This window comes from Gavia stellata, chromosome 5 (assembly GCF_030936135.1).
Source record: "Gavia stellata isolate bGavSte3 chromosome 5, bGavSte3.hap2, whole genome shotgun sequence".
Taxonomy (NCBI): Eukaryota; Metazoa; Chordata; class Aves; order Gaviiformes; family Gaviidae; genus Gavia; species Gavia stellata.
Window position 1 is genome coordinate 53,109,828 of NC_082598.1, and position 26,115 is coordinate 53,135,942.

A 26,115-nucleotide genomic window follows, 5' to 3' on the forward strand; every position below is an offset into this window, starting at 1 on the left:
GTTTTCCTGGGTCAGAAAGAGTCACAGCAACTTGGAATATTCTCCTACACTTTAATTTTATACTTATTATTCGGGAGAAACTAAAAGTACCAAAAAAATGCATAGAGCGGTAGCAGCTTTTGAAAATATCAGCAAAAACCAGCTTTTCATTAGAGCTTATCAGCAAGCTTAGAATTTGTTTTCATATTTCTAGTCCTCATCTTCATACAGTCAAATATTTACACTTTCAAGTATTTAGTTTGTTAATCAAAATTACCAAAAAGGCCAGCTTCTCAGAGGTGGTATTGTAGGAAAAGAGAGAAAGCTTAAATTCTGTGACTATCTTAAATCCTTGATGATATTAATGGTTTGTCTCCAGTTGAGTCTTACTGTGTTCTGAGAAAGGGTCTGTATTAGAAAAGCAGCATTTGTTCAACAGAGTGGGTCTTAAATTCTCAATCTTAAGTGTATTTTAAATCTTTTTTCTTTAAGTTTTTGATTGTGAAATTATGCCAAAGTAGTGAAATTAATTATGTGACTAAAATGAAGTATAAATTCTCTTTGATTAGCTTGCAGCCATTTGTACTGGTTTAGCCTGTTTCATTTAGAAAATTCCCACTAGTGCAATGAAATAATATTGTATAAAAATTGCGGTTTTCTGTTGAAATATATATATACACACACCCGTAGATATGCACATTTATCTTCTTAGACGCAAATTACAGTGTTATAAATGGTTTTCTGTCTTTATCAGCTTGCCACATTTCATACAGCTGGACACCTGCCACATCTGCTGTCTCAGGGTAACCCTGACAGAGCGAACAAGTAGCCGTCTTTTCATTCAGATTTTCAAGTTGTTCTTACTGCTATTAACATCACAGCAGAAGTGGCTGTGGTATTTTATGGACTGCCCTGAAGGCAAGATCCCTTCTTCAAAGCCAGTGTAATCTAAACATCCCTCACTTTAGCTTCTCGCTGAGATTGCAGGCTCTGTGTAATCCCCGGTATTTATTGCCTTCCAAATTCCACTCTGTAAGCATCAATAGTTTATATTTCATCCAGTATTGCCAGCAAACTGTAATCTGAGTTTACAAATGTGTCACATGAGACATCTTTCAGCTTTTGACACAGCTCACCGCCTGTAACTGAATAAGCGAGGCCAAAACGTCCAAGTCCGCTTCCCTTCAGCAGAGAGATAAGGCGAGACACCTTTGGGTGTGAAATTCATAGTCCATTTCTCAAATGAGTTTCTGCAACAGTAAGTTCCCATATGATGAAGTAAAGCATAATGCATATGACAGGCAAGTACTACTTGCCCTGAATTACATCATCTACATAATATTCCTCTATATAATAACCCTCTATATAGGGGTAGATCATGAGCATGCCTAACAGATAAGCTGGAAAGGAAGGAAAAAAAGGTTCCTTCTCCTTTCTCCCCAGTTTAGCCTCTTTGGTATGCATTGCCAGAAATGAAGCAGGGTTCTGATTTAGCGCATACACTCTGCTAAGAAGATTAGGTTTGAGGGAAGAGGAAAGGAGTTTATCGTGGTTAATTTGCGTGCCCAGGCAGCCCCGCTCTGAAAGCACAGCAACATCTGTGCCTGGTGCCACCGAACGGCCACGACTGCATTTCCTCGCTGGGCCACCTCCCTGCGTGCTGCCTGCTCTTACACCTTCTTCAAGGGTAAATGCTTCACAGGGTGACACTTTTTCTTGCTGCTTAACTGCTGGGAATGGCAGCGACAGCCCCCTGGTGCAGCCAGCACCAGCAGACGCTCGCTTTCACTTCTTGCTACTTTCACGGCAATGTTATCTTTGGTGAAGTGTCATGTTGGCAGTAGCCATCCTATTACAGGTAGAGTCTATCAGACCACTGAGAAAGCTTGAAAGCAGCTTTCTGCTTTGAAGCAAGAGCTTCTTATACCATTTACAACATCGCTTCAGCCCCAGGAGCTTTGCTGTCACCGTTTCCGCTCCAGACCCAGGGTTTTGCGGATGCTTGGGGCATGCTATGCATCTGGCCGGGTGCTCTTTATCGCTGAATGCAACCTGCCCTGGGGAGTACCCCAGTGGGATGGCGCAGTTAAGGGGATAATGCCTGCAGCTAGAACGGTTGTACAAGGAAGGAGCTGTAGTGCATGCACTTACAGATGAGCAAGGAATAATAGAAGCCAGAAAAGAGAAGCAGCAGAATAAAGAGAAGCAGCAGAATGGGAGATTAGGAGCTAGCAACAGGAAAAAAAAAAAGGCTGTTCTCACCATTTTCAAATAGCCACTTAAATACCACCAGTGGGGCGATAGTTATCATCTTGAACCTGTTCTGTCACCCAGCTCCTCTCCCGCAGGCCAAAATCAGCCTTGTCCCACACCCCGCACATCGCTGAGCTGCACCACGGCAAAGCGTGGTGATGCGGGTCAGGTCCTCAGCTGTGACAAGGTGCCGTACCTTTGACTAAGCCATCCAGATCTGACCGTGAGTGTGAGCGCTCTGTGTGGCTTGGCTGCTTTTGACTTGGTAAATAAGAATCTCCAGCAGGCAATTCGGACTCTTCTCATTGATAACGCTAATGAGAGCTGAGTGGATTAGCTGTAGGCTGCCCTGCTGCTGAATTTAGCCAGTGATAAATCTGAATTTGTTTAAAAGCAAATATGTAGAGAGTTGGTGGGGTTTTATTCATGTGCTGGAGATAAAGGGCAGTGAAAGAGTTGTCAAGAATATTTAATGTATTTGTGCTGACCCAAGCGACGCTACTGCTGCTGGTTTACCTACCTTTTCCATGAGGAATTCCCAGGTTTTGCAGCACTAAGTTAGTGGATAGGGAGCTTGGGGAGACCTGGGGGATTTAATGTTTCTAAGTGTGGGATTTGGTATCAGTGCTCCTAATAAAACCAAAGTATGACAGGCTATTCCTCGGTGAACTGAAGGCTGTGTTGTCAGCTACCTCTGCGCCCCAAAGTGCGGCAGTTCCCCAGAGCGAGTTTTATGCTAGCACGTCTTTGCCTTTTTCACATCATCATCGCTGCTTCCTTAGCATTTTTTTCAGTCTGTTTTCCCTGTTGCTGCTTTTTTTTAATATAAATACGTACTGTTAAAGTAATGAAGGCTACTTGAGGGGAAACTTGGTTGCAGGGGATGTGAAAAGAGTGCAGAGGTGTGTATTTGATTTGCACCAAGTGTGGAAGTGAGTGCTCTGTCTTCCTTCGATACGCTTGAGCACGTGTCTGCTGTGATAAGTGTCCTGAATGTGCTAAGCTCTCCTTTTCCTCTGTTTTCCATTCAGGGTTTGAACATGGGCACCCAGCCACACGCTGTGACCAAGACAGAGATCCCTGACCATGTTCTTTACACTGTAGGAACGTGCGTGCTCATTATTGGCTCCGTTGGCATCATTGGAAACTTCCTAGTGCTCTACGCGTTTTACAGGTACAAAAATGCTTTTTACGGTTAATCTGACTGGCTTTGAGGTTCACATGTACCTGTGTGCAGATGTTCTGCATTGGTTTCCTCTTGGATTAACTCTCCAAGCAAAGGCTGATGGCATCAAATGGGGGAAGGCAACCCCACCCCACCCTCCACCCCCAATCACTGATAACCTCAGTGTAAATTCCTCATGTTTTAAGGAACCAAAGAAAATAAGCAAACAAATACTGTGTACAATTCTCCTGAAAAGTTTAAAGAAGACTTTAATACTTTTAATGATAGAAACAGCAGACTTCTTCACTCACCCTGTAGAATTTGCAGAAAATACTTGACAAAAACTGACGCTCTTCCCAGCAGCCCAGATGTCCTGGAAGGACCAAGAAAGCAATGTGCTACATGAAATGAGCTCATGCCATCACTGCGTTCCCTGCTTCAGGCAGATCATAGGATTTCTGTCAGTTTGTGTGCTCTCTTGGCTTCTGACGGTGTAATAGACAGCCAAAGCTACTGCAGCTAGAGTATGCAAGAATCTCGTGGAAAAAATAAATAGTAGCCTTCTGTCCTGCACCGTGGTGCTGGATTTCAAAATCCTCCTGGCTCACTGCTTGCTGTCATTATGCATTCAATGGTAGAAAGATCGGTGGGGCTATGAACCAAGCATTAGTTTCCTATTCTTAAATGTTTAAGACAAATAAATTAGTTCAGTTATTTTGAATAACTGGTTTTAATATGAGAGAGAGGAGCAATTGAATTCCCTGCAACTGTAGATACCTTCATGATTTTTGAAATGCAGTGCAAGCTCTCCATTTTTCTTGAAATTTGTTTGTTTTAGTTGGTGTAATAAAAGCATTAAATTGCCAAAGTAGGAAAATCTCTGTAGGCAGACAAGCACGTGTGAAGGTGTGAACTCTGCACACACACCCCCTCAGTTGTTGCAGGCAGTTATGAGACCCAAGATTTTGTTAGAATTGCAGAAGCATTGAGATGGCTTTCTCAATTTCTTTTTCAGTATTTCTTTATCAGCGTGAGGAAAGAAATTCATGTTAGCTGCAAATACTGATATTTTAAAGCACATCAGAGAGGTCTCAGTTGTTCAACTTTCTACACTGAAGGAGGCATTTGGGGGAAAAGAAACAATTATTTCAAACTATTGAGAATTACTGCATGCAGGTTCCAAGAACAAAGCTATTTATAAAATCCCGCTTCCTCCCTATGTCTCACAGTGTGCCAAGTCACTTCTTTCTGTATTATATGTACCTGACACTGTGAAAAGTCCTGAATTCAAACTCTAGATAGCAAAGCTCTTTACTTCACCACACAACCAATACAGTGGTTCACGTTGAGGGACTACTAGTTCAGCGTTACACCTTCTCAGTCGATCCCTCAAAAGTGCCAGTTTTAAGGTAGATTTGGGTGAGCTGAACTCACAAATTAATTTGCCTTTCATAGTGGGACATAATATTTGATCAGAGCAACAAGGGCACATTCAACCTAATAACCCCAAGTAAAAGTGAGACGTTCTTTATCACGTTACCAGTATCTTTATTCCTCTTAGCCAGAGCCAAGGGTGATCTCGAATACCAACTGAAAGTCTCCTAGGAGGTTGTAACTCCAGATATCCCTAAGAAGTGAGACTAAGTGAGGTGGTGAGATGTGGGGAAAAAACCTGGAAGTGAGGTTTGTTTTCTTTGGATAAACTTTGCTTGCCGACTGGCTGCTGCTTTCAAGCTCCTTGTTGCGGTGTTTAATGTTGCCTGTTCATCTGCAGCTGAGTGTTTTTGTTACCTCTTATGAGATGTGTATGAACAAAAGTATTCTTGAACAAAAGTATTTTTTTTCAAATCTCAGTGCATGCTCTGCTTGTCCCATAGCACTTTGCAAAGGGTCGTTTAGTTAGTGGTAATGTGGCCACTTTTCAGGTCAGCAGCTTTTAAAAATTCACCAAAAGCAGGTCCTTTGGCTCTGTAACCTGCTTCAGATCCCGGTCTTGTGCAGTGCAGGACATGTTCAGTGTTACTGCTCTATAGGGAACTGCTCTTCTCCTGAACAAATCCATATTTTTCAAGACAGCTGGAATTCTCAGTTTGAAGAGGAAACAATCCATTTTAGCCCCCTACTATTGTCAGTCATCATTTTGAAATGACTGTAGCTGCAGTAATTGACTGATGATTAGCAATTGATGGACCGTTAAGTAACCACCAATTCCAACCTGGATAGTATTTGTTTATGCTAGTAAGCAAAGTTATAAAGTTAATTGTTCACTTTGTCTATTTAAAATCACATGTTTCTCATATTTTTAAGCAACAAGAAGCTGAGGACACCCCAAAACTACTTTATAATGAATTTGGCTGTGAGTGACTTCCTGATGTCGGCTTCTCAGGCACCCATGTGCTTTGTCAACAGCTTGCACAGAGAGTGGATTCTTGGAGATATAGGTACTTTTCAACACTAATTCTCATACCTTACTAGCTCTACACTGTTTGTTAGCCATAACAATCTTGGTTTGTGCTGGGGAGACAGCAGCACAAGACTCTTGAGTGACAACCCAGGTTCTTGACATCATCAGTCAGCATGATGGCACATGTTTTGTGTTATAGGTTTGATGCTTTCATCTTATTTTGGAAAGAAAGGAGTCAACAACAGCATGTAATCATGTTACCCTTTAGCTTGTAAGGACAGATGCTATGGCTGAAGATGGGTAGAAAAGTTTTATTAAGTCATAAGTATTTTTTTCTGTATTAGTTTAAGAGGGAGTTAATATTTTTATTTAGAAATGTATTTTGATATCCATTAGCATACTTCTAGGAATCTCACATTTAATGAAGAGATTTAAATAACGGTAGTCAGTTGAGGACTCTGTAAATTTACACTCCTTTCTTTCCCACTGCAAGAAAGAAAAGGTGGTGCATGCTCAAATTATAGCTGAAATGTGAGTATAGCAAGCTCCTCAGAAGGCTCAGTGCTCTGCTTGGTACTGCTCATCACATCATTGGGTGACAATTTGCACCAAGTAGTGGTCATGTATTGGTGGAGCAAGCCCAGAAATCATGTATTATTCAGCAGCACAAAAGGGGTGCTTCTTTAGTTTGAGGATGTTTTTAGTCTTGCTTATTCCCTTAGATAAAATCAGTGTAAATTATCATGCTGCCACAAATGAAGCAATTGATTTGGGTTGAGTGGGATTTGGTCCTTAATTGCAGGTTATTTATAAAGACTTTAGAAGAAGCCTGCTTTAAGGTTGAATCTGGTATTTTGACTGCCTCCCATTCCTGGTGGGCTGTTGTCTATAACCACACGGGGTGATGCAAGATCTCAAAAAATGAATGGTCATTCGACACAGGTTTCTGAAACAAATTAGGGCCAGTGCAACTCTACAAGTTTTCATCTGCTAGTGCAATGCCTGAATGCAAAGAGGGGAAAAAAACCTGTTTCATGTAAAAACTGACAGTTTTTTTAAAAAGTGCTGCTATTAAATATAGGAGCTGGAGCTATGTTTTACAGCTGATCTTTTAGCTATCAAATTTAAACCACTTCTACATTTTTAAGCCACATAAACCAAAGTCATTTTTTGAAACATCCATCTGTCATTAGCAGACAGATGTCTGCTGCAGCCTGTTCAGATCAATATACTGGGCAACAGTCCAGGAAAATATAACTTTAATTAGATTAGCTTTTTTTTTGAGGCAGTTTTCCATTGACAAAAGGTTCCTAGTTGCAGCCCGCATTGCAGAGTAGGACTTGTTAAATACATACATTTGTATTTTATTAATATTTGTGGTTTTTCTAATAAACACTTAATAATTATGAAATTGTGAGGCTATGAAAATTCTTCTAATGGGAGAGAAGTCCTGAGCCAGGAAAAATTGGGAAGTTTATCATGTCAGGCTCTGAGAGAAAACATGCGTCTGTTTGAAGAAAATCCCTGACATCATTGCCATTTTCTGCTTCAGGCTGTGAGTTGTACGCTTTCTGTGGGGCGCTCTTTGGAATAACCTCAATGATGACTTTATTAGCTATTTCTGTTGACCGCTACTTTGTGATCACTAAGCCCCTGCGATCCATACAGTGGACTTCAAAGAAACGCACCCTGCAGATCATCGCTGTCGTGTGGCTGTACTCGCTGGGATGGAGTGTGGCTCCGCTCTTCGGGTGGAGTATGTTGTCTGGTCTCTATCTCTTCTAGCGTTCCCTACGTGGTCTGTCTTAGCCTTGCTCGGGGTATGAAAAAATGAGATTTTTTGATAAGTTCTCTGGTGGATGCCTAGCCAGCACCTGATGGTTTACTGCCGTACCGTGTATCTGCATCTGTTGCAGTGCAGACACCTTCCTCTCCCCTACCCCCAGGTTGTATTCAAGAGGAACAAATTGCAGATGGAGTATTAGGTGTACCTGAGTCTGGCAGTCAGGACCTCCTCTCCACGTGTGCACTTGTATTCTCAGACCACACGTATAATACAGCATGCATAGCTCTTGAAGACTATGTATACAGTAGAAGGTTTATTTTAATTGCTCAGTTGTTGGATCAGCAACTGCACAAGCTTTGGGTGTATGTGAAAATAATGTATTCCATGTATTTCATAGGTTCCTATGTGCCTGAGGGCTTGATGATATCCTGTACATGGGACTATGTAACCTACTCCCCTGCAAACAGAAGTTACACCATGATTTTATGTTGCTGCGTGTTTTTTATTCCCCTGATAATAATATTCCATTGCTATTTATTTATGTTCCTGGCCATAAGACGTACTGGCAGGTAAGCAATGTAGCCTGAAATAAGTAAACGTCCCTTTTCTTGTATTAGATTTTCTCAATTTCTTTAGCTGCAGAAAAATCTGAATCAAAAATTAATCTGAATTTAAATTGGAAATAAAGTGGCAGATCATAAACAGCTGTAACTGGAGAAATATTTTTGCCAATGTAAAAACTGGAATGGATAGATGTATTCTGGAGTAGGGAAAGAAGTCTCTGGTGGTTCTAATCTTAGCCCAGACTGTGGTAATTATTAGTATATCAGATAATCTGATAGTTTGAATTATTTGTATTTCAGATTTGCAATGCAAGGAACACAGTCCCTGTGCATTCCAACACAGTTTTCAGCCCCAAGGGATGATAAATAGCATGTAGCATTGGGGTCATCATCTGCCTTTGAGCTGCTCTGTAAACATAACAGTCCTCATATTTTTGACAGTTTTATTTAAGGCAGGCATCCCAGAAAACCTTGTGGTTCACTAAAGCATCACAACTGCACACACAAACTCTGGCTATGCTTGTTAGGACCCTTTTTTTTTTCCCAATTCTTGGTCTATATTTGAAATAAAAAATCAGCAGGGTTTTAGACTTGTAAAGTAACTTCATTCTGTCAGTTATTTTTCTCCTAATGAGCACGTGACTTATCTTTGGTCTGATCCAACAGCAGCTGAAGTTGTGAGTCCTTCCTGCTGCTCGCAGTGTCATCAGCTCTGGTGGCTTTTCTCTGCACCTATCTGCAGGCACTTCTTGAAATCATTTGGGTTCACAAGGCTAAATTCCTTTTTCACAAGCATGTTTCGCTGTATGCCTAAATTGAAGTTCTTACTGAGCTCTATTTTTGGCATTGGTCTTGGTTTTTACTATGCTTTGTGTATGCATATTTGATACCAAGCAAAGAATGCATCCTTAAAACGGTGGTGTCCTGTACACCCATGAAGCAGTGGCCACAAGATTTTTCTATGCCTTTTGCTCACTAATATGGTAAACTCACTTTATGGGTATGTTCACAGCGCTCCAGGAAACAGTTTGTTACCTGCTGGCTGGTAATTACTGTCTTCAGCCTGAAATATATCTTCATTTAACAGCACTGATATGTAAAAATTGTTATTTCTGGGCTAAACTATACAAAACGCTAAACCATATAAAATAATTTTTTTTAATAATGTGTGAGCTGTTTGTCTGATGTGAGAAGATAATTTCATGGGACATTTTTTGGCAAAAATATTACGACTGCCTGTCGTACTCCCCCCTGAAAATACTCTTCTCCAGTGAATAAATCTGCAGGGAACTAAAATGTCGCCATAAGTGTTTGGGGCCAGGTTCCTCAGAGTAGTCAGGGTATTCCAGCACATGTTACCTTGTGAGCTGAATTTCTGCAAGCTGTTCCTGCCTTGAAGAGGAAAAGCCATCAGATTTAATTTTGCATCCAGCTGTGCCTTTGATTGCTCCACCTCTGAGAGCAATGAAGGCCAAGGGATACCAATTTCTTCACCCTCCTTGTGTCAGGATAAGGAGATGGCAATCCTATCCTGTAGTCCCAGGGGTTTCTTCTGGCTCAGTCCCACACGCAGTTGAAGCTCGGGCAAAACACGTGGGACCATTTTCCTACCTTATTTACCTCCTAGATTTTTAAATATCAGAGGACAAAAGAATAGTTAGAGCAGGGAATGATGAAATCTGCTTCATTTTGCATATTGCTGAGAATGCATCAGAGATGTCGCACCTTGCTTTTTCACCCTCCTGCTGACATACCTGTATTTTTTTTCCCCCTCACAGAGATGTTCAAAAGCTAGGGTCCTGCAGCCGGAAATCCTACCTCTCTCAGTCCATGAAGAATGAATGGAAACTGGCAAAAATTGCTTTTGTGGTCATCGTTGTGTTTGTCTTGTCCTGGTCTCCATATGCTTGTGTCACCTTGATTGCCTGGGCAGGGTAAGTGGAAATCTAAAGAGCATGGGGTATTCTGAAGTATGGTTAGTACTGTCACCCACAAGAAACAGATCTCCCTTTGGAATGGGTTTTAAATAGTTCTTACATTAGAGGTGTGATATTGCTTTCTTCACTATATCCTTTTGGATAAAACCAGGAAAAGGGGTTCTCTATGTATTTTAAAACTATTACGACTTTTTATCTACATTTTTGGTACACGTTGTTTCCTCTCCCTCATGATACTTTCTTTGAATGAATTGGAGGAATTGCTTCTTTTCTCTCCTATTACCTGTTGTCTCAAGAGGTTTCCACCATACACTGCTGCCTCTGACAGAAAAGAGATTAAATTCCCAGGTATCTTCACCCCTGAGCTCCCATCTTCCTCCAACTGCTCTCTGCTCCAAGGGACCTGTTGTCTTGTCAGTGCATGTTCTTGATTTCAAGGTCAGGTTGGACGGGGCTTTGAGCAACCGCATCTAGTGAAAGATGTCCCTGCCCATGGCAGGGGGGTTGGACTAGATGATCTTTCAAGGTCCCTTCTGACCTAAACCGTTCTGTGATTCTGTGATACTGACTGTGATTATCCTGCGCCAACGTTGATCACACATGACTGACTGTGGGAACTTAAAGTCAAGAGGAGAGTATTGGTTTAAAACCACTTCCAGTCCTCTCTTCCTTCTGCAGTGTTTGCAACTGAGTCACTGACAGCCATTACTGTGCAGCACTGATGTTGGTGCTGAAAGATTTGTAGGTTTGATTCTGGTTTCTTTTTTATCGCCATTCTCTTTTCCCAGATGGTCACAACGGGCGTTATTTGGTTTTTGGGGTGGGGTTTTTTTTGCCTAGTGTAGAAACAGGGAAGGTGATTCTTTGTGTTCCTGGTCATCCTCAAACAGATAGCTAATTACTTGCATGTCCTTCATCTTCTCCAAATGAATGAAACCAAGTACACACTGTTAAATGCAAGCCTTTCATCTGACCAAAGAATGCATTTGAATGAATTAGTGTTTCAGGGGTATTTCTTATCAAGAGATCACAGGAAAAAACAGTCAAAAAGAGTAATATGTTTTAGTAATTTAGCATTAATCCATGGCATAGCTGTGTGTGTAATGTTTTTGCTTTGTTTTAGTCGAGGCAACACCCTAACACCATATTCCAAAACTGTGCCAGCAGTTATTGCCAAAGCTTCTGCAATCTACAACCCCATCATATATGCAATAATTCACCCAAGATACAGGTACAGTAAAAATCTATGTTTCCAAATATACTGAAAATACTGCTTTTTTATTAGCAGGCTTGCTAACTTTGGTCAACAAGCATTTGCCTTCAAAAAATAAAGCAGACATGTCTGAAATACTGTACTTTGTGGAAAGAAGTCTCTTCTGAAGGCTCAGTTTTCATATTTGTTTCATTTAGTTGTCTCAGGTAAAAGCTTTTCCATTCTTTACCTTTTTAAAGATATTAGCTTTGACTTAAAAAAAAAGTTTTACACTACACTAATGTGGGTCACTGGGCAAAATGTGATGTTGATCACTTCTCTGAAACTCTTCAATATTTTCTTGTAGATGTGAAATATTTCTGAACCTATGCCTTCATAAGCAAATTATTCTACATTCTCATTCTACTTATTATTACAGATACCAACTACTGTATACTTTAAAACAGAAAACTGTGCCAACCAGCACAATTTCACTAATGCTCAAACGCTATCCAGTCTCAATAAGCTGTGTGGTTAGCCAACTTCTCTTGCCTTTTTATTTCCTTCTCAATTCCCTCACAGCCAGTGAATGAGTTTCTGAGCTGAAAGGTGTGAATTCCGCTTTTTATCCAGGCCCTCTGACTGCAGTAAGGTAAGGACTAGAAAGTATAAAGATAATGTGTTCCCACAGAGTAGGTGATTAGAAAGGTAACAATGCATTGTAAAAAAAGATTTCCATACTGTCACTCTGATGGCAAACCTACAAGATTAGGGGAATAGAATGATAATTTCATATACCATAAAGGACATTCCTCCAAAGAATCAAAAACCTTTCCCTTCCAGAAGAAGTTCCATTATAATCTCCTTTAGTAACTTTTAGAGCATCACAAGTGGTCTCCAGAGACCAGCCCAACCTTCCCCAACATCTAGGGAAAGCACCCACCTTGCATTTCAGAAAGGTCACCTGCTCTTTGAGCTAGCTAGGACCTGGAGGCATGCATAGTATGGACACATCAAAAATTATTGTATCTTCGGTGGTGTGGCCCTAAAAGGAGTTACAAAGTACTTTTGCAAGGGAATAAGCTGGCATGGTGTTCTGCTGAATGGTTTCAAACAAGGGCAAACTTAGCCTGCACTTCCTAGACACTATGCAAGCTAAAATTTTTTTGAGGTCATCATTTTATTTAGAAATGTCCTCCCAGCTTCAGCTGAAAAACGTGTTCAAGTACTGGCAAAGTCAGTCACTTCAGTTAAAACTTCTAAAATACTTGGTTTCCAAAAGTCCAGCAAAAGGAGTTTTTTGGGGGTTTGTTCTGGGGATTTTTGTTTGTTTGTTTAATGTAAGGAAAGGACTACAACTCCACTGTGTTCTCAGCCTAATCTCCAGCATCAGATGAGCTCCTAAATATTTTTTTCACCTTCACTACTCACAGCAGTGTACACAGAAGAAGCTATACCACACATAGGAGTCATAGCTCAGAGCTTGCAATTTCCTCCCCTGGCTGTAAGTAATGTGGTTTTGAAACATTGGCAGTGAAAAATACTTTACTATATAAAAGGAGAAATTCTTGTGACAGAACCGTTATTCAGCATATCTCTAGATTTTTCTGCAAGTCTTGCAAAGCGTATCTACCATAAATGGATGCTGCGTCAAAAGTTCAGAAGAAACACGGGGATGTCGCGGTGATGAAACGTGATAAATGTATAAATGCCACTAGATGGCAGGGTTAGTCGTTGGTATGAGGTCTCTCTTGCCCATGAAGAGGAAAAACTGCTAGGTTATATTGCCTGAAAACTGGGATTTAGGGGCTGGAAAGAGAGTTCATAGTTTTGAATGCCTGATGAGTGAAGGTGTGGTTGTAAGAACAGCTAAAGTTTCTCAGAAGGCTGGTGGAAATACACCCAGAAATGGTGAAAACATATATTTTGTTAGAAAATCTCTCTGATCATAACTAACACCATTTTACATCCTCCAAAAACCTGAGTCCATCTTAGTTTTTGAGGGTCATAGAGGATTTTAGTTTATAATAAGAGAATGACTACTCTCTGATGGCTTGCAGAAGTTCAATGAAAAGATTTGCATGGCTGGCTGACACACTATGAACCTGGTATTTTTTTCTGACCCAAAGCTATTGCGTTCAGTGATTCCTTATATTATCCTTGCAAGGTCAAGAGAGTGTTTTCAAAGCAGATACTATATAGTGAACTGCTTCAATTAGTGTTTTTCCTACCAGCATTGGCTTTTCCAAGTAAGACTGTATTAAGGAAAAAGGTTGGAGTCCGCAACAGGATTTCAGAGACTCTCTTAAAATGTGTGGGGGGGGGTTTCCTGCTTCTTTAATTTGTATTTCTAGACATGTCAACAAGAGAAGTGTTTATGCAGTTGTTTTGAAGACATTTTACAGACTTGGTAGTCATCCAGTCAGGAAAAGAGGTAATGTTGGGTCCCTTGTGATGAATTAAACACGCAGTTGTAAAACTGAAAAAGCAGCTACAGTATGCCAGCAAGTCAGCTGGTGAAAATATGTTGGCAGGACCAATTTTGCTTGAACAGTGAATAATGAATATGTATGTAAAGATCAGGGTTTCTGGATAATTTCCATATCTTCTGATAGTTCACATTATGCCTTGAAAGTAATTTATCCAATGATGGATAAATGGGCCAGTCTGTTCAGGCCCAAGACTTAATGGTTGGGGGGGGGGGTGAATTGCCTTTTTGCTGTTGGAACTACTGAACTGGGTTAAATCTAAGTTCTTTTCCAAACCTTTCTAGAAAGAGGTACCTAGAAATCAGGATCTAAAGAGTTCAGATGAGGCTCAAGCCAATGATGTAACGCTACCAAAGCAAGTTGCTTTTTTTTTTTCCACAGAGAATTGCTGTTGCTGCATCTTAACAACCCAACAAATCAAACAAGTCTTTTTGTGGGGTTTCCTTACCTTAAGCAATAAAAAAAAAGTACATTACAATGAATGTAACTGAAAACATAATAGTGACCTTTGTGCTAGCATTTGGCTTTCAAGAACTGGTCTGAGAGGTTGATTGTTATATACCCACCCCCCACCAGTATGAAGGAGAAAAACACTTCTCTCCCTGATAGGTATCACTGGAAGTAACAAATGTGAGTAAGTAAGGAAATGTATGCAAAGTTTTAATTTATGAAACGCTGTTTTGTGGGGGAAGAAAGTTTTCACTCCTTTAACAACCTGTATATGAGCTGTAGGGAGCATCACTTGGCTGTTGTTAGAGTTATTGCAGAACCTTCCTTCGATCTTGGAAGTTTTAGGTTTTGTAATCATTCATTCATAGCAAATGGGGAAATTCTGCATCTCCATGTTTCTAAGTTGCTCCCAAGTGAAGCACAATTTTAAAAAATGGTTTGTTCAAAACTACTCCATCATAAATAACTGAATAATCATGAATAACTTTGATTTGCAGTATTTTCTCAAGAAGATGTTTGCAATTACTACATATTTGACTTTGGGTGACTTATTTTAGAGGATTATAAAAATATCATCAAATAAGCACCACAAAATATTTTGTATTTCACATACACAATATTAAAGCTCCTGTCAAAATCCGTACTTTCATCTCAGTCCCTCAACAGTCCCCTCAAATATTAGTAAAATTGAAACTCTGGTCCCTTGAGACATCAAAAATGTTCTTATGTTGTCCTTGAAATTTCACCGTCAGACATACATTTCCTGAGCCTCCAGTGTGAGGAGGTCTCTGCATGAAATGGCACTTAATAAATGGCATAGTGTATTTTACACCAGCTGGAAGTTACTGAATAGTTTACAGCCCCAGGTAGGCTGTGACAGACATCAAAAGCTACGTCTATGTCTGAGGGAAGTGGTTCAGATCCTCAGCTGGGGAAAAAAGCTGGCAGCTGCTTTTTCAGCACCAGCCTGAGGTCTTCAGCATGGAAATGAACTTATGGGGCTTGGCATTTTCTCGTGTGCTGTAAACCCTTTCTGATTCTCAAAACTTTTTATTTTCTGCACAACATCAGCTCTTTTTTTTTATTCAGCATCATGCGGGCAGCCTCCTGCACCCCGAAGCAGCTCGCTGGGGCTCTGCCAGCTCGCTGGCAGGCATCTTGGCAGAATCAGGAATGACGGTGTAGGCAGAAAGCTTTCTTCAGTCCTCTCTCCGCTGTAGGCACAGAGCTGATTGCTCAGTTGCCTTTGAAGTTAGAGAGGAAAGACATGCAGAAGTCTGGTATACTGAGAGTGGTGATGATGCTAAATATTGGGGTTTGGTGGTGGTGGGTTTCTTTCCTTTTTTTGTTATTTTGGGGGGTTTTTTGGATTGACAACCAGTGATCTTGTCTTGTGATCTCAGAATAAGGTCTCTGAGACTTTAACATGTGTGATCTTTTCTGAGAATAGAAATGATTATTTAAAATGTACTAGTTATTCAACAAACCTGGTAACTACAGAAGCAAAGGTTTTACAATATACATCCACTTGACATGCATCTCAGTGTAAAGTCAATATACTAACATCCTCCATTGAACCGTGAGTCCCGCTATCAGTTGTTTTCCATACGTCTTGCTGCCTCGCTTCTTGACTTACTCATTTAGCTTTGTGCCAGTATTAGCTTCATCTCTTGGGCTGAAATAATGGATGTGGCACTGGGGAGGTGTTACACCAAATGCATCACCCTGCCAGTCCTCGGCGGCAGCGAGGAGCAAGGCCAGCTGGCATCACGCAGGGGAGGCTCTTGGTCTCTTCTGCTCCATGTGGGGCTGGGGCTGGGAGGAATAGACTCATACAACCATTACTGAGATTATTATTTAATGAATTAGGCAGGTTTTAAGTTCTTTGGGGTCCAGATCATCCTTCTCCTCTGTGCTTGTACAGAGTGTTAATTCCTGATAGGAGTTGACAGGAGCTGCCCCAATACAAATAGACAATACCTGATTCTTCTGGCCCTCTCCCCTTTCCTTTTTTCCACCACTCCCGTGCCTTTGCACAGAGAAGACCTTCATACCAGCTAACCTGAAAGTTTTCTGGGTTAACCTTTTAATTAAATCAGAAGCAATCATGCTCTCCAAGATATTTCTAATTCTCACTACTTATCCATGCAGCTCTTCCATGTGTGTTTTGATTCGAGGCCCAGAAGCCACCTGCTCTTTTCCTTTCAGCCTGTTGAGTAGTTTCCACTAGATATACCGTGCTGTTTCCATGTAGGCTTTAAGACCTCCTCAATCAAAACAGAAGCCGTGCTGAGGTTATGGAAAGGGACGGTACTTTCACCACATGATTTTCAAAGCTGCATCACCAATGTGCTATTTGTGTTTTTTTCTCCTGTTTTCCTTCAGAAAAGCCATCCACAATGCTGTTCCCTGCTTGAGGTTCCTAATACGAATATCGAAGAATGACCTCCTGAGAGGCTCCATAAATGAATCATCGTTCAGGACCTCTCTCTCCAGCCACCAGTCTCTTGTTGGCAGGACCAGGAGCAATTGTGTTTCATCAGTTTCCACTGGAGAAGCTGTAAGTCTTTTCTTGTTTCCGTGAAGGAAAGTGAGTATAATGTTTCTCCTACTCCCGAAATTAGTGACTCTATAAATACATATTCACAATGAGAGAATGGAAAAGAGGTGGGGGGGGGGTCACTAAATTTTTTGGGTCATATGAGGTCATTTCTGCAAAGCCTTTCTTGGGCGTTCACGCATGATGATTTCTGATCAGAAAAAGCATCCAGGCATGGCATGCATCCATCTGCGTGACTCAGTTGCTTACTGTGGGATCATGGATGTTTGGGTTAAGTCTTTAATGTGAATTAGAAAGAGCCACTGTCAGGCACTCCCCATGTCACCAACTCTTTGCTACATAATTCAGTACCTGGTGAGGCTGGAGGACAGGAAAACCATCTCCATCCAAAGTTTTGTAACCTATCCAATAGCTGTTTTATTGTTTTAAAGGAAGCCCATTTTCTGTAGACAGGAAACCTTTTTATTTTTTCCCCTGGATTTTAACCGTGAGGAGTGGAAGATTCCCACACCTGGAGCTAGGTGGGGTGTTTTGTGAGCAGCGTACCCCAAGTCGCAGTAAGGCTGGTAGTCTGGCTGAAGCATAGCGTGAAGAAGCAGCTGCCTATAGCATGGAGGCTTTTCCTAGGGAATAGTCACAGGTTAGAAACTCAGGATGTGTAACCTGTCGGTTTGGGTTGCGTTAGGGGGGAAAAAGGTGGAGTCAGCCCTTTCTCTCCTTCCCAACCAAGCAGAATTAAACAGAAACCAGGTCTCATAGCAGTAGGATTTAGGGAGTTAGAAATAAAAAGATCCCTTGGGGTTCTTCACAGCCCTTCTCAGCATGACCTTGCCTGCTTCTATAAGTCACAAGAAGCCGGCCTTGCCCGCAGAGGTGCCGGGAAGGCAGCTCCCAGGGAGGGAAGGCAGCCGCAGCAGGGGCTGGGCTGGGGCTGCCCTCCCAGGGACCTGCGCTGCTCCGCGCTCAGCTCGGGCATAAGACACCTCCCAGAGCGACCGCTGCAGTCAGTAACCTTTCACAAAGGTATAAATCACCGTGACGGGCTGAGTGGCAAGCTCTTGGCTCTCCCCTTGAGGCAGGTGGCAGTGGTCTGAGCAAGGATGGGGCTTGGTTATTTGCGTGCTGTCACCTGCAGGCTGCTGCTTTCAGGGTGCTGTCGCTGAGAGTCGGGCTGTGGAGCTACTTTTCAGTGAATCCGTAACCACGTTGAGTGTTTTTGGGAAGGCTGGGGTCCTTGATTTGGATATCAACCTAGGACCACCAGGAAAACTGGCATGAATGGTGCACCATTCTCAAACACGAAAATTTTCTATTGAATTTTCTGCCTGAGAATGAATGTTGTTCCTTTCAGGTAACAGCACTAGGGAGATTTCTGAACTCTTTCATGGCAGACAGGCAGTAAAGCAAAAACACCTGAGCAAAAAATGGACTGTTCACTGGGAAACCAAGCAGTCCCAGCTAATGCTAGCACTGTGCCCAGGTGCTGACAAGAAATTCAGGCCTTCTGGCTGTGAAATCAAAAAACAGAACAAAAAACCCCCACTTTAAGTGCCTGAGGGGAAGGCTCACTGCCTGAGCTCTAATGAAACAAAATCTATCCCATTACAAAAGACAGGTTACTTTGCAGTCCATGCTGCTGCCTCTCGTGCACATTAACCATACAGCTGCATCAGGTAGACTTCCAGTTAAAACGACTAATTGCACGTTATTGGGTAGCCTCGGTCGTACAGCTTGGGAAGTTGTGAGCTGTTTGGGGACAAGGATCCTCTTCCACTTCGTGACTGTATATCACGTATCCCAGCAACGTTCCCGGCTTTCACTGAACAGCCTATGGGTTACTGTATTACAGACAAGTGATAATGATGATAGTTACAGATCACAAAATCATTTAAATGGAGCGTGTTTTGTCATTCAAAATTAGCAGGTGTTTCAATACCACGCAATGGACAAGCTACTTCTCAGGAGAGACCTGGTCTAGAATTGACAAGCTTTTTCTATAAAGTTTCATAAAATACATCTACCATAAAATTTCATTTAAATTAAAACAATAAATAGAAGAGTGAAAGGCTTCTCTTAGCCTGGGCAAAGACTTTTTAGTATACCGTTGTTCAGATTTGAGCCCAAGTGAGTTTGAAGTGTATGATGAGACTCTTGTGGAGCGTGATACTACTGTACCACACCACACAGCAGGAAGATCCCCAAATTTGCTTGCCTAGGCTCTCGTAGTCTTCAGGGCGTGGGGAGCGCTTTCATGTTTGTCTGGTTGCTGCTATATTAGGGCAAAAGACCTTAATGAGACAGAAAAAAAAGAGTGACTCACTTTGTACGGGCTATGAAATTTAGCATTTGTCTTGGCTCTTGAAGATACAAATAAATGCATAAATATTTCTGTTGCAATGTAAATGAAAATGAGATCATCTATCCTGCTGATTTAATTCCATTTACAGACCGCTGATTACACAATGATGCATGAAAGTATCAACTGTGATGATTTCATAAACTGTAAAATACCAAGATTATCCTTGCAATATGAGGTTAGTATATGCAACATGCCAATATCCTATCATAAAAAAAAAAGAGTATATTTTATTTGGGATTGCTTAACAGCTTGAGCAAACAGAGCACCCACATATATCTGTATCCCACTTGAAATCATGGGGATTACTTGTCTGCTTACACTTCAGCTTCATTCACTGGTTGTAGATAGCAGGTGTAGCCACATGGAAATGTGTTGATGTAGTTTAAAACAGGGAGGCTCCTCATTTACTTATTTCCAACCTTTTTTGCCCCTTTTACCTTTTAATTTTCTTTTACTTAAAGTTTATTGCTAAATTCTGTCCCCATTAAGTCTTTGTGTGATGTCAAATTAGGTAATTTGTGCTGGATCACCCTCCCTGATCCAAGAAGCTTTCTGTTCTTCACTGTTGGTCACTACTTGGTTTTGGTTCATTGGGGTTAGCAGGTTGGGGTTGCTGTTTAAAGAGACTGGATAATGTGGATAAGAGGCTTCGGCCTTTGGTACAACTTTGGCTTAGGAGTCCCAAATATAACACCTGCTGTTAGCTATGCACAGGACCGTGTTGTGCCGAGTTGACACAGCCAAAGGTAATAGTTCTTGGGGCAACTTTCAGCTCAGTGCAGCTGTACAGATTTTAGCTGAAACAGCAGCTGCTGGAATAAAAGCTAAGCTCAACAACTCTTGCATGACAGCAGCACCAAGTGAAATTTGGAATGCTCCAATAAAGTATTGATGGGCAGGAATGACACCACAACTGTAAAAGACGCAGCTGTTGCCACCAACACTTTCCTCTATATGGTATGTACATGTTAGTGTAGGGAACCAACATGTTCGTGAGTCACATAAAGTTGTATTTACAGTTTGATTCTACAAAGGAGGAGAAACAGACAGGCGGTAATACATAGATGTATGAACAAGGTGATGCAGTGGAATTATGCACTAGCTTCCCACTTGTGTGGAGCCCTATCTATCTTTCTATCCGTATCTAAAAGCTGGTGTGGAAAATAGTGGGATGATCTCATCATTGATACTCCATCAAAAAGTCTCCACAAAGTTAGGGATGATAGATGGCCCCTGCCCAAGCCCATAAATGGAAAGGCATGGTTGCAATATCATGATTGCACTCCATTACTGGCATGCTCTTGGCAAATTAGTGCAGAGCCCACCCATTGCCTCCCATCCACTGATGACGGTTCCGAGAAGAAGCAAGCTCATGGGGCTTGAGAAGCCCTGGGTATTCTGGGTGTCCAGCTGGGATGTATGCAAATGTGGTTTTGGACCTGTGCACGTCCACGGTTTTGTACCAGCTGATGGGCACACAGAATGCCATAAGCCATTAAACCGATTGGTTGTACTTGCTCCCGTCTTTAGACTTCAGGTGCTACGCAGCTATAAGCATTGCACAAGCAATGAGATAAGAAAGGGTGAAAAACATCCTGGTGAAAAGAGATTAAATAATTTTTCATTAATTCAATTTTTTTTTTTTTTTTGTTCAGAAAAATAGTCCAGGGTAAGTGACAAGATTAAAAATCAAGCGTCTCCCCAGGGGAGTTTTGGGTGTGAGACCTGTGTTAGAACAGCTTTAGCCTTCTGTAAGTGTGCACGGTTTCTGCTAGGGTTTGAGAACTTTTAGAATTTGAGAAAGGATGTAACAGTGTGAAATCCTTCATTATTTGTGATTAGACCTGGAGCGATGTAGAGCTGGACCCTGTAGAGTCAGCTCATAAGAAACTGCAGCCTCGACGAAGTCATTCTTTCTCAACAAGTGTGAGACAGGAGAAGAGAGACCTGCTCCCAAAGACCTGCAGCTGCGATGCAGCAGCTGCAGAAAAGGTAAGGAAAAAAGTCTCTGCTGGGGACTCTCCATTTTACTGTTAATCTTGCTACAGTATGTCATCTCTGGAATAATAATTCAGCCTTTATACTGATCTCTTTGATCTGTAGGCTTTATTTATACTGATTCCAATGTGCTCTTCAGCCTTGCTGTTGTTTGTTTTTTTGTGAGTAATAAGGATATCAGTAATGCCTTATTAACTTTTTTCACTGATATGTTGCCTGTTTTTGGAAAGCCAGCATCAGCTCATAGGTCTAAAGCTTCATTAAACCATAATCAGTAGCATCAAATGTGAGAAGTTGACTTCTTTGCCCCTTTGCCTGTTTATCTACCCCAGCTCTGGTTCCTCCCATCCTGACCCTCCTGTCTACAATGTGGCAGTCTCCTTTTATTACCAAGTCAAGGCTGCAAAACAGAGTTTGACATGATAGAAGCCACCCTTTTTCCTCTTTTCGGTGTACATTAAAATGTTTTATTTTTGTTGAGGGGGAAGACGAGAAAGAAACTCCCATTTCTCCCTAAGGGTGGGAGAGTCTGGCAGCTGCCACCCTTCCCTCACTGAAAGAGGAGATGGTGAGTACGTAGCGCATCTTCTGTGGATGCATCACACTCATTGCCCAAACCGCTGAGGTTTGGTGTCATGTGGTTGAAGAGCACTCTGTTCCCTGAGGAACTCCTGAGGATGAGAGCAGTAGGTCACCCGCAAGTCAGCTTCTGCCAGCAGCGTATCACCAGCGTCAAAACAAGTACTTTTGTGGGTGGCACAATGTCAAGCATATATCGGTGCTGCATTTTCAAGAAAAAAAAGGACTTAAAATCCCCTGCCTGTGGCTGGACTGAGTAGCTCCCACTTTTTGTTGGAGGCACCCTTTCATGGGGTTACTTTAGTGTGTGTAACCAAACACACGCACTTTGGGCAGCTATGGCATCGGCTTCTGTCCCCTGTGCTCCCTTCCAGCTCTGAGGCTAATTGTTTAGAGAAAGCGTAGTTTAAAGAAGGAGATGTTCTGGAAATTTCCAGCCATCCAATGACCTGGTTCCTGCATGCATCTGCCCTGTCTCCTTTCACGTGTCTCCTTAAGATGAAGTTCTGAGAAACGGTGGTCTTTTCCTGTAACTGTTGTTAATAGTATTGATGGAAAAGAATGGCTTCAAATGTGGCCGCAGGCAGGATGGGCTCAAATCTACTACCCACCTCTGCTGCCCTCCACCAGCAGCCCCGTGTGTCCAAGGTTGTAGGCAAGTGGCAAAGACAGGTGCTGGAGAACCACCGGCTTTTGGTCTCACAAGGAAGTAGGAGGAAAATAAATCTGAGGTGATTGCATAAAAGTGTTCAGTAATACAAAAAAATATTTCTGTATTCTGCAATTTAGTAACTGTGTAGCCCACAAAAAGGCTCAGACACTATACTTTGTCTTTAAAGGACATCTGTTGGATTATTTTGATAAATAACCTTTAAACAGAGTACCTTCATGCTGAGGCTTTCAGTAGAGTTCACTGAGATGTGTGGAGTTTATTTACATTGAATGTTCAAAGCCTCATTTGCTTTTCTCAATCTTTTCAGCAGAGATTCCTGTGTGGCGTGAAGCTCCTTTGCGTGTTAGCTAAATGCATGAATATTCATTCTATCAGAATAAATATTTGTCAAGCTCAATTAGAGTGTTTCACTATAAGGCCACCCATTTATCCTTAAAAAAAAAACCCCAACCAGCCCTAAAGAAACCCCACTGCATTTTTAGATATTTATTTAAAGGTTTTAATAGCATTACTGGATTGTCTATGACTGAATTCCAGTTATGGCACTTCCAAAAATGCTCACTTATGGAAATACATGTGTGAATTTGGTGAAGGGTCACCTAACTTTTTGATTTAACAAAATATGATTTATTTTTTTTTAGGAAAAGAATCTTACACTTCTTTTGCTTTCTTTAAGAAGACCATCTCAACAACATCTAAAAAATTTATGTACCTCTAAATTCTTTTCACTGACTGAGATCGGGTCTCCTTAATGCACAGTTGCAGCTGGGTTGTGAAAAAAGAAAAGTCATCGCTCAAGTGAAAGTAAAAAAGCCAGTCAGTGTCCTGGGCTCCGTGCTTTCCAAAGCCTAAAAACACATGGGACTGTTTTCTGTGCTGCCACAAAGATATGATCCAGCCCCATGACTTATTGCAGTTAGTTAGGATGCTAACAGACTTGCTGTAGACTGACACCTGGAAACCTGGCGTGGCAGGGAATGGCCTCTTTGGAACCATTAAAATGCAGGCATGTATTATGAGGATAAGATAGGTTTGGGTACTTGATTTCAAAGCAGAGTTGCCAAGTGTGCTCTGTGCATCCAGGGTTTGTGTCAAGGGGATTACCCAGCGTGAAAACTGTTAAAAAAACCCTGGAAGTGGCGTCCTGCCCACTAAGCCATATCCCAAAGAAACCCGTCCTTCTGCTGCGGTGAGAATAGCACCTGAAGCAGGGAGGAGTGGTTTTAGGTTTTGGGGTTTTTTATTCTATTATCATTGGTTTGGAAGAACAGACTTTTCTTCTCTGTCAGGTTGATTTAAACCACTTTTTTTTAGCACGTTGTGCTTCCTTCCACTTGGGTAGGTTACAGCGACTGAAGAAATCGTTATCGATTGGGATTGTGGAGTAGAATTACATTATGCTGCAGTTTACACCAGTATCTAATTTTAAACCCAGACTGACAGAGGGACAGAGGCAGGGGAGAGAGAGACCAGAAATTCTGTGTGAAAAACAAAATGTGTTTGGTTTTCTGCCTGTAAAATCAGACCAGACCTATGCTATGCCATAACATATTCTGCCAAACTATTTGCTGAGACTGGGATGGACCCCTAAATCTTAAAAAACAAAACCAAAAACAACAAAAAAACCCCTTCCCTTTTTGATTTAAGGAACCATTTTGTTTGTCAGTATAAAGGCAATATCACCGGCCATGGACTAGGTGGGGCCAAGATTACAGCTCCTGCTGGGCTGTAATCATGCTAGAAACACATCTAATGTTTTTAAAAGACGTTTTAGCACCAAACGACTATAAATCCATGGGAATTGCATGCCTGAATGCTTCAAGATGACTGAAGTTGAGTTAATGAGGTTTGTGACTGGAACAGGAATATCTGCAATAGAGGAAAAACTTTACAAAACTATGATGGGAAGCTCAAGCTATGGAGAGACTCAGTGTAGCTAATTAATACACTTTACAATAATATTAAGAGAAATAAATAAAAGTAGAACTCTGAAAGATGCTTTATAACAATTTGAGTAAAGCTTAGTTGTACTCCAAATTCCATTAGGTTTCATGGGAATACACATAATAATGAAGTAAAAACTGCATTTTACTTTAAATGTTGATTTTCCCCAGGAAGGAGGGACTTCTAACTTCTTTCTGTATCTGGCACAGTGATTTTATAACCTTAACTGTCATTTTCTAAAGCAAGCCAAAATTGATCACTCATGCCTTCTGTTGCCAGTGTATTTAAACATTAACTAACTCTTTCAAAGCTTACTTAGTTTACTCTGGTTTTGCATACTGTGCATGAAGAGGTTTGGAAAGGTCACAGTGGAGTTGCCATCAGGGCCAAGTTAGAAATTAGAGTTCTCTCAAAATAGACAGATGGTAAATGGTTAGCAAAACAAAATCACAGTTGCTGTTTTCCCCTTCTTTTTGGCTGAAGTACTGTCCAACATATGAATGCAAAGCCACTGACTGCCCCGAGGCAGTACCAGGAGCCATTTGGGGACACCATGATAGAGGTTGTCACAAGGATTATCAAACTTTAGGCGAATAAAGACTACAATGTGCTTGAGTTTTATCTGAGATCTCTTCCAGCAGAGAGAGAGAAGTACAATTATCCAGTACCTTGAGATGTGTTAAAAATGGAGAAATGGAGAATTTTTTTTTTTAAACATAAAATAAGTTAGATATAGGAATGGGCTTTTCTTTTTTTCTTTTTGGTCTCTGCTGATATTTGAGCATGTCTTATTTTGCTTCATTTAACATCCTGCTTTCCAAGCTGTAGATGTTAACACATCATGGTATTCCCTCCTTCTAGTCAATGATTCAAGTGTTTAGAAAATATGACTGGTGACTCAAATAGCGACTAGTAGTAGTGAATTTCAAATACTGGTTTCCATAGTCATATGCTGTATGACAACACTAAAGCTTATGTCTCTGCTCTAGGTTTCACTCTCCTCCAGCTGTTTGGAGAAGGTGCTTGGGCAGTCAGTCCTACGCAGTTCCCCTGCAACACTCGTGACCAGCTCCCTAAAAGCAGCTTCTCTGCCTGTTTGTTTGAATAGCAGCAGTGTTGGCAGAGGACAAGACTTGGACACTTCACAGATGGCAACTCAAGAAAGTCAGGTTAATGGAGTCCTGGGCTCTATCATTAGCAATACAGTCCCTCGCATCGTCATCATTCCTACCTCAGAGACCAACCTATTTCGAGAGGAACTGGAAGAGGAAGAGACTGAATTATTCCACTTTCATGACAAAAAGGGCAATCTGCTGGACTTGGAAGGGCTTAGCTCATCCACGGAATTCCTTGAAGCTGTTGAGAAATTTCTATCGTAAGTTTGTCAAAAGAAAACTTTCCGGTAATTATTTTCTTGGCATCTTCTCCACTTAATTATACCAAACAACCGAAGCCTTGTAGGTTAGATCATCGGATTTTTTTGTATACTGTAGTCACTAGGCAGCCTTCAGATTTATCTTTGTCCAGACCAGCTCAGGCATGGAAACAGGCTTTCTTTCAGACTGTGCTGCAGGAAATGAGCAGTGGAAGGTCTGGCAGCACGGTCGAGTGGCATCGGTCAAGCTGGCCGCCTGCTTCGTGGGGCCCTGGTTTGTAACCACAGGTGGAGGTGCCAGCAGAAGGAAAAATGACTGAGCGAGAGGAGGGGCAGCTGCTGAATGTTTCTGCTACCTGCGCGTGAAACAGCATTCCTGTTTTGGCAGCTCTCTTCTGGACAGTGATGG

General features: G+C 41.5%; 1 protein-coding gene across 1 annotated transcript; it reads left to right on the plus strand.

Moving 5' to 3' along the window:
* The first annotated feature begins 3,272 nt into the window (after positions 1-3,272).
* Positions 3,273-25,710, plus strand: LOC104259659 (melanopsin). Its single transcript, XM_059818024.1, has 10 exons — positions 3,273-3,406; positions 5,705-5,838; positions 7,354-7,557; positions 7,985-8,156; positions 9,929-10,084; positions 11,211-11,318; positions 16,604-16,778; positions 19,226-19,312; positions 20,980-21,129; positions 25,321-25,710. Exons 1-10 carry the CDS (start codon positions 3,273-3,275, stop codon positions 25,708-25,710), a joined length of 1,710 nt encoding a protein of 569 aa, XP_059674007.1.
* The last annotated feature ends 405 nt before the right edge of the window (positions 25,711-26,115 follow it).

Excerpts from the sequence above, each read along its gene's own strand:
- LOC104259659 (XM_059818024.1), top strand. The coding sequence starts at position 3,273 with ATGGGCACCCAGCCACACGCTGTGACCAAGACAGAGATCCCTGACCAT. Across the intron at positions 5,839-7,353 it reads GTGGATTCTTGGAGATATAG|GCTGTGAGTTGTACGCTTTC; the intron begins GTACTTTTCAAC and ends TTTCTGCTTCAG. Across the intron at positions 7,558-7,984 it reads GGCTCCGCTCTTCGGGTGGA|GTTCCTATGTGCCTGAGGGC; the intron begins GTATGTTGTCTG and ends TGTATTTCATAG.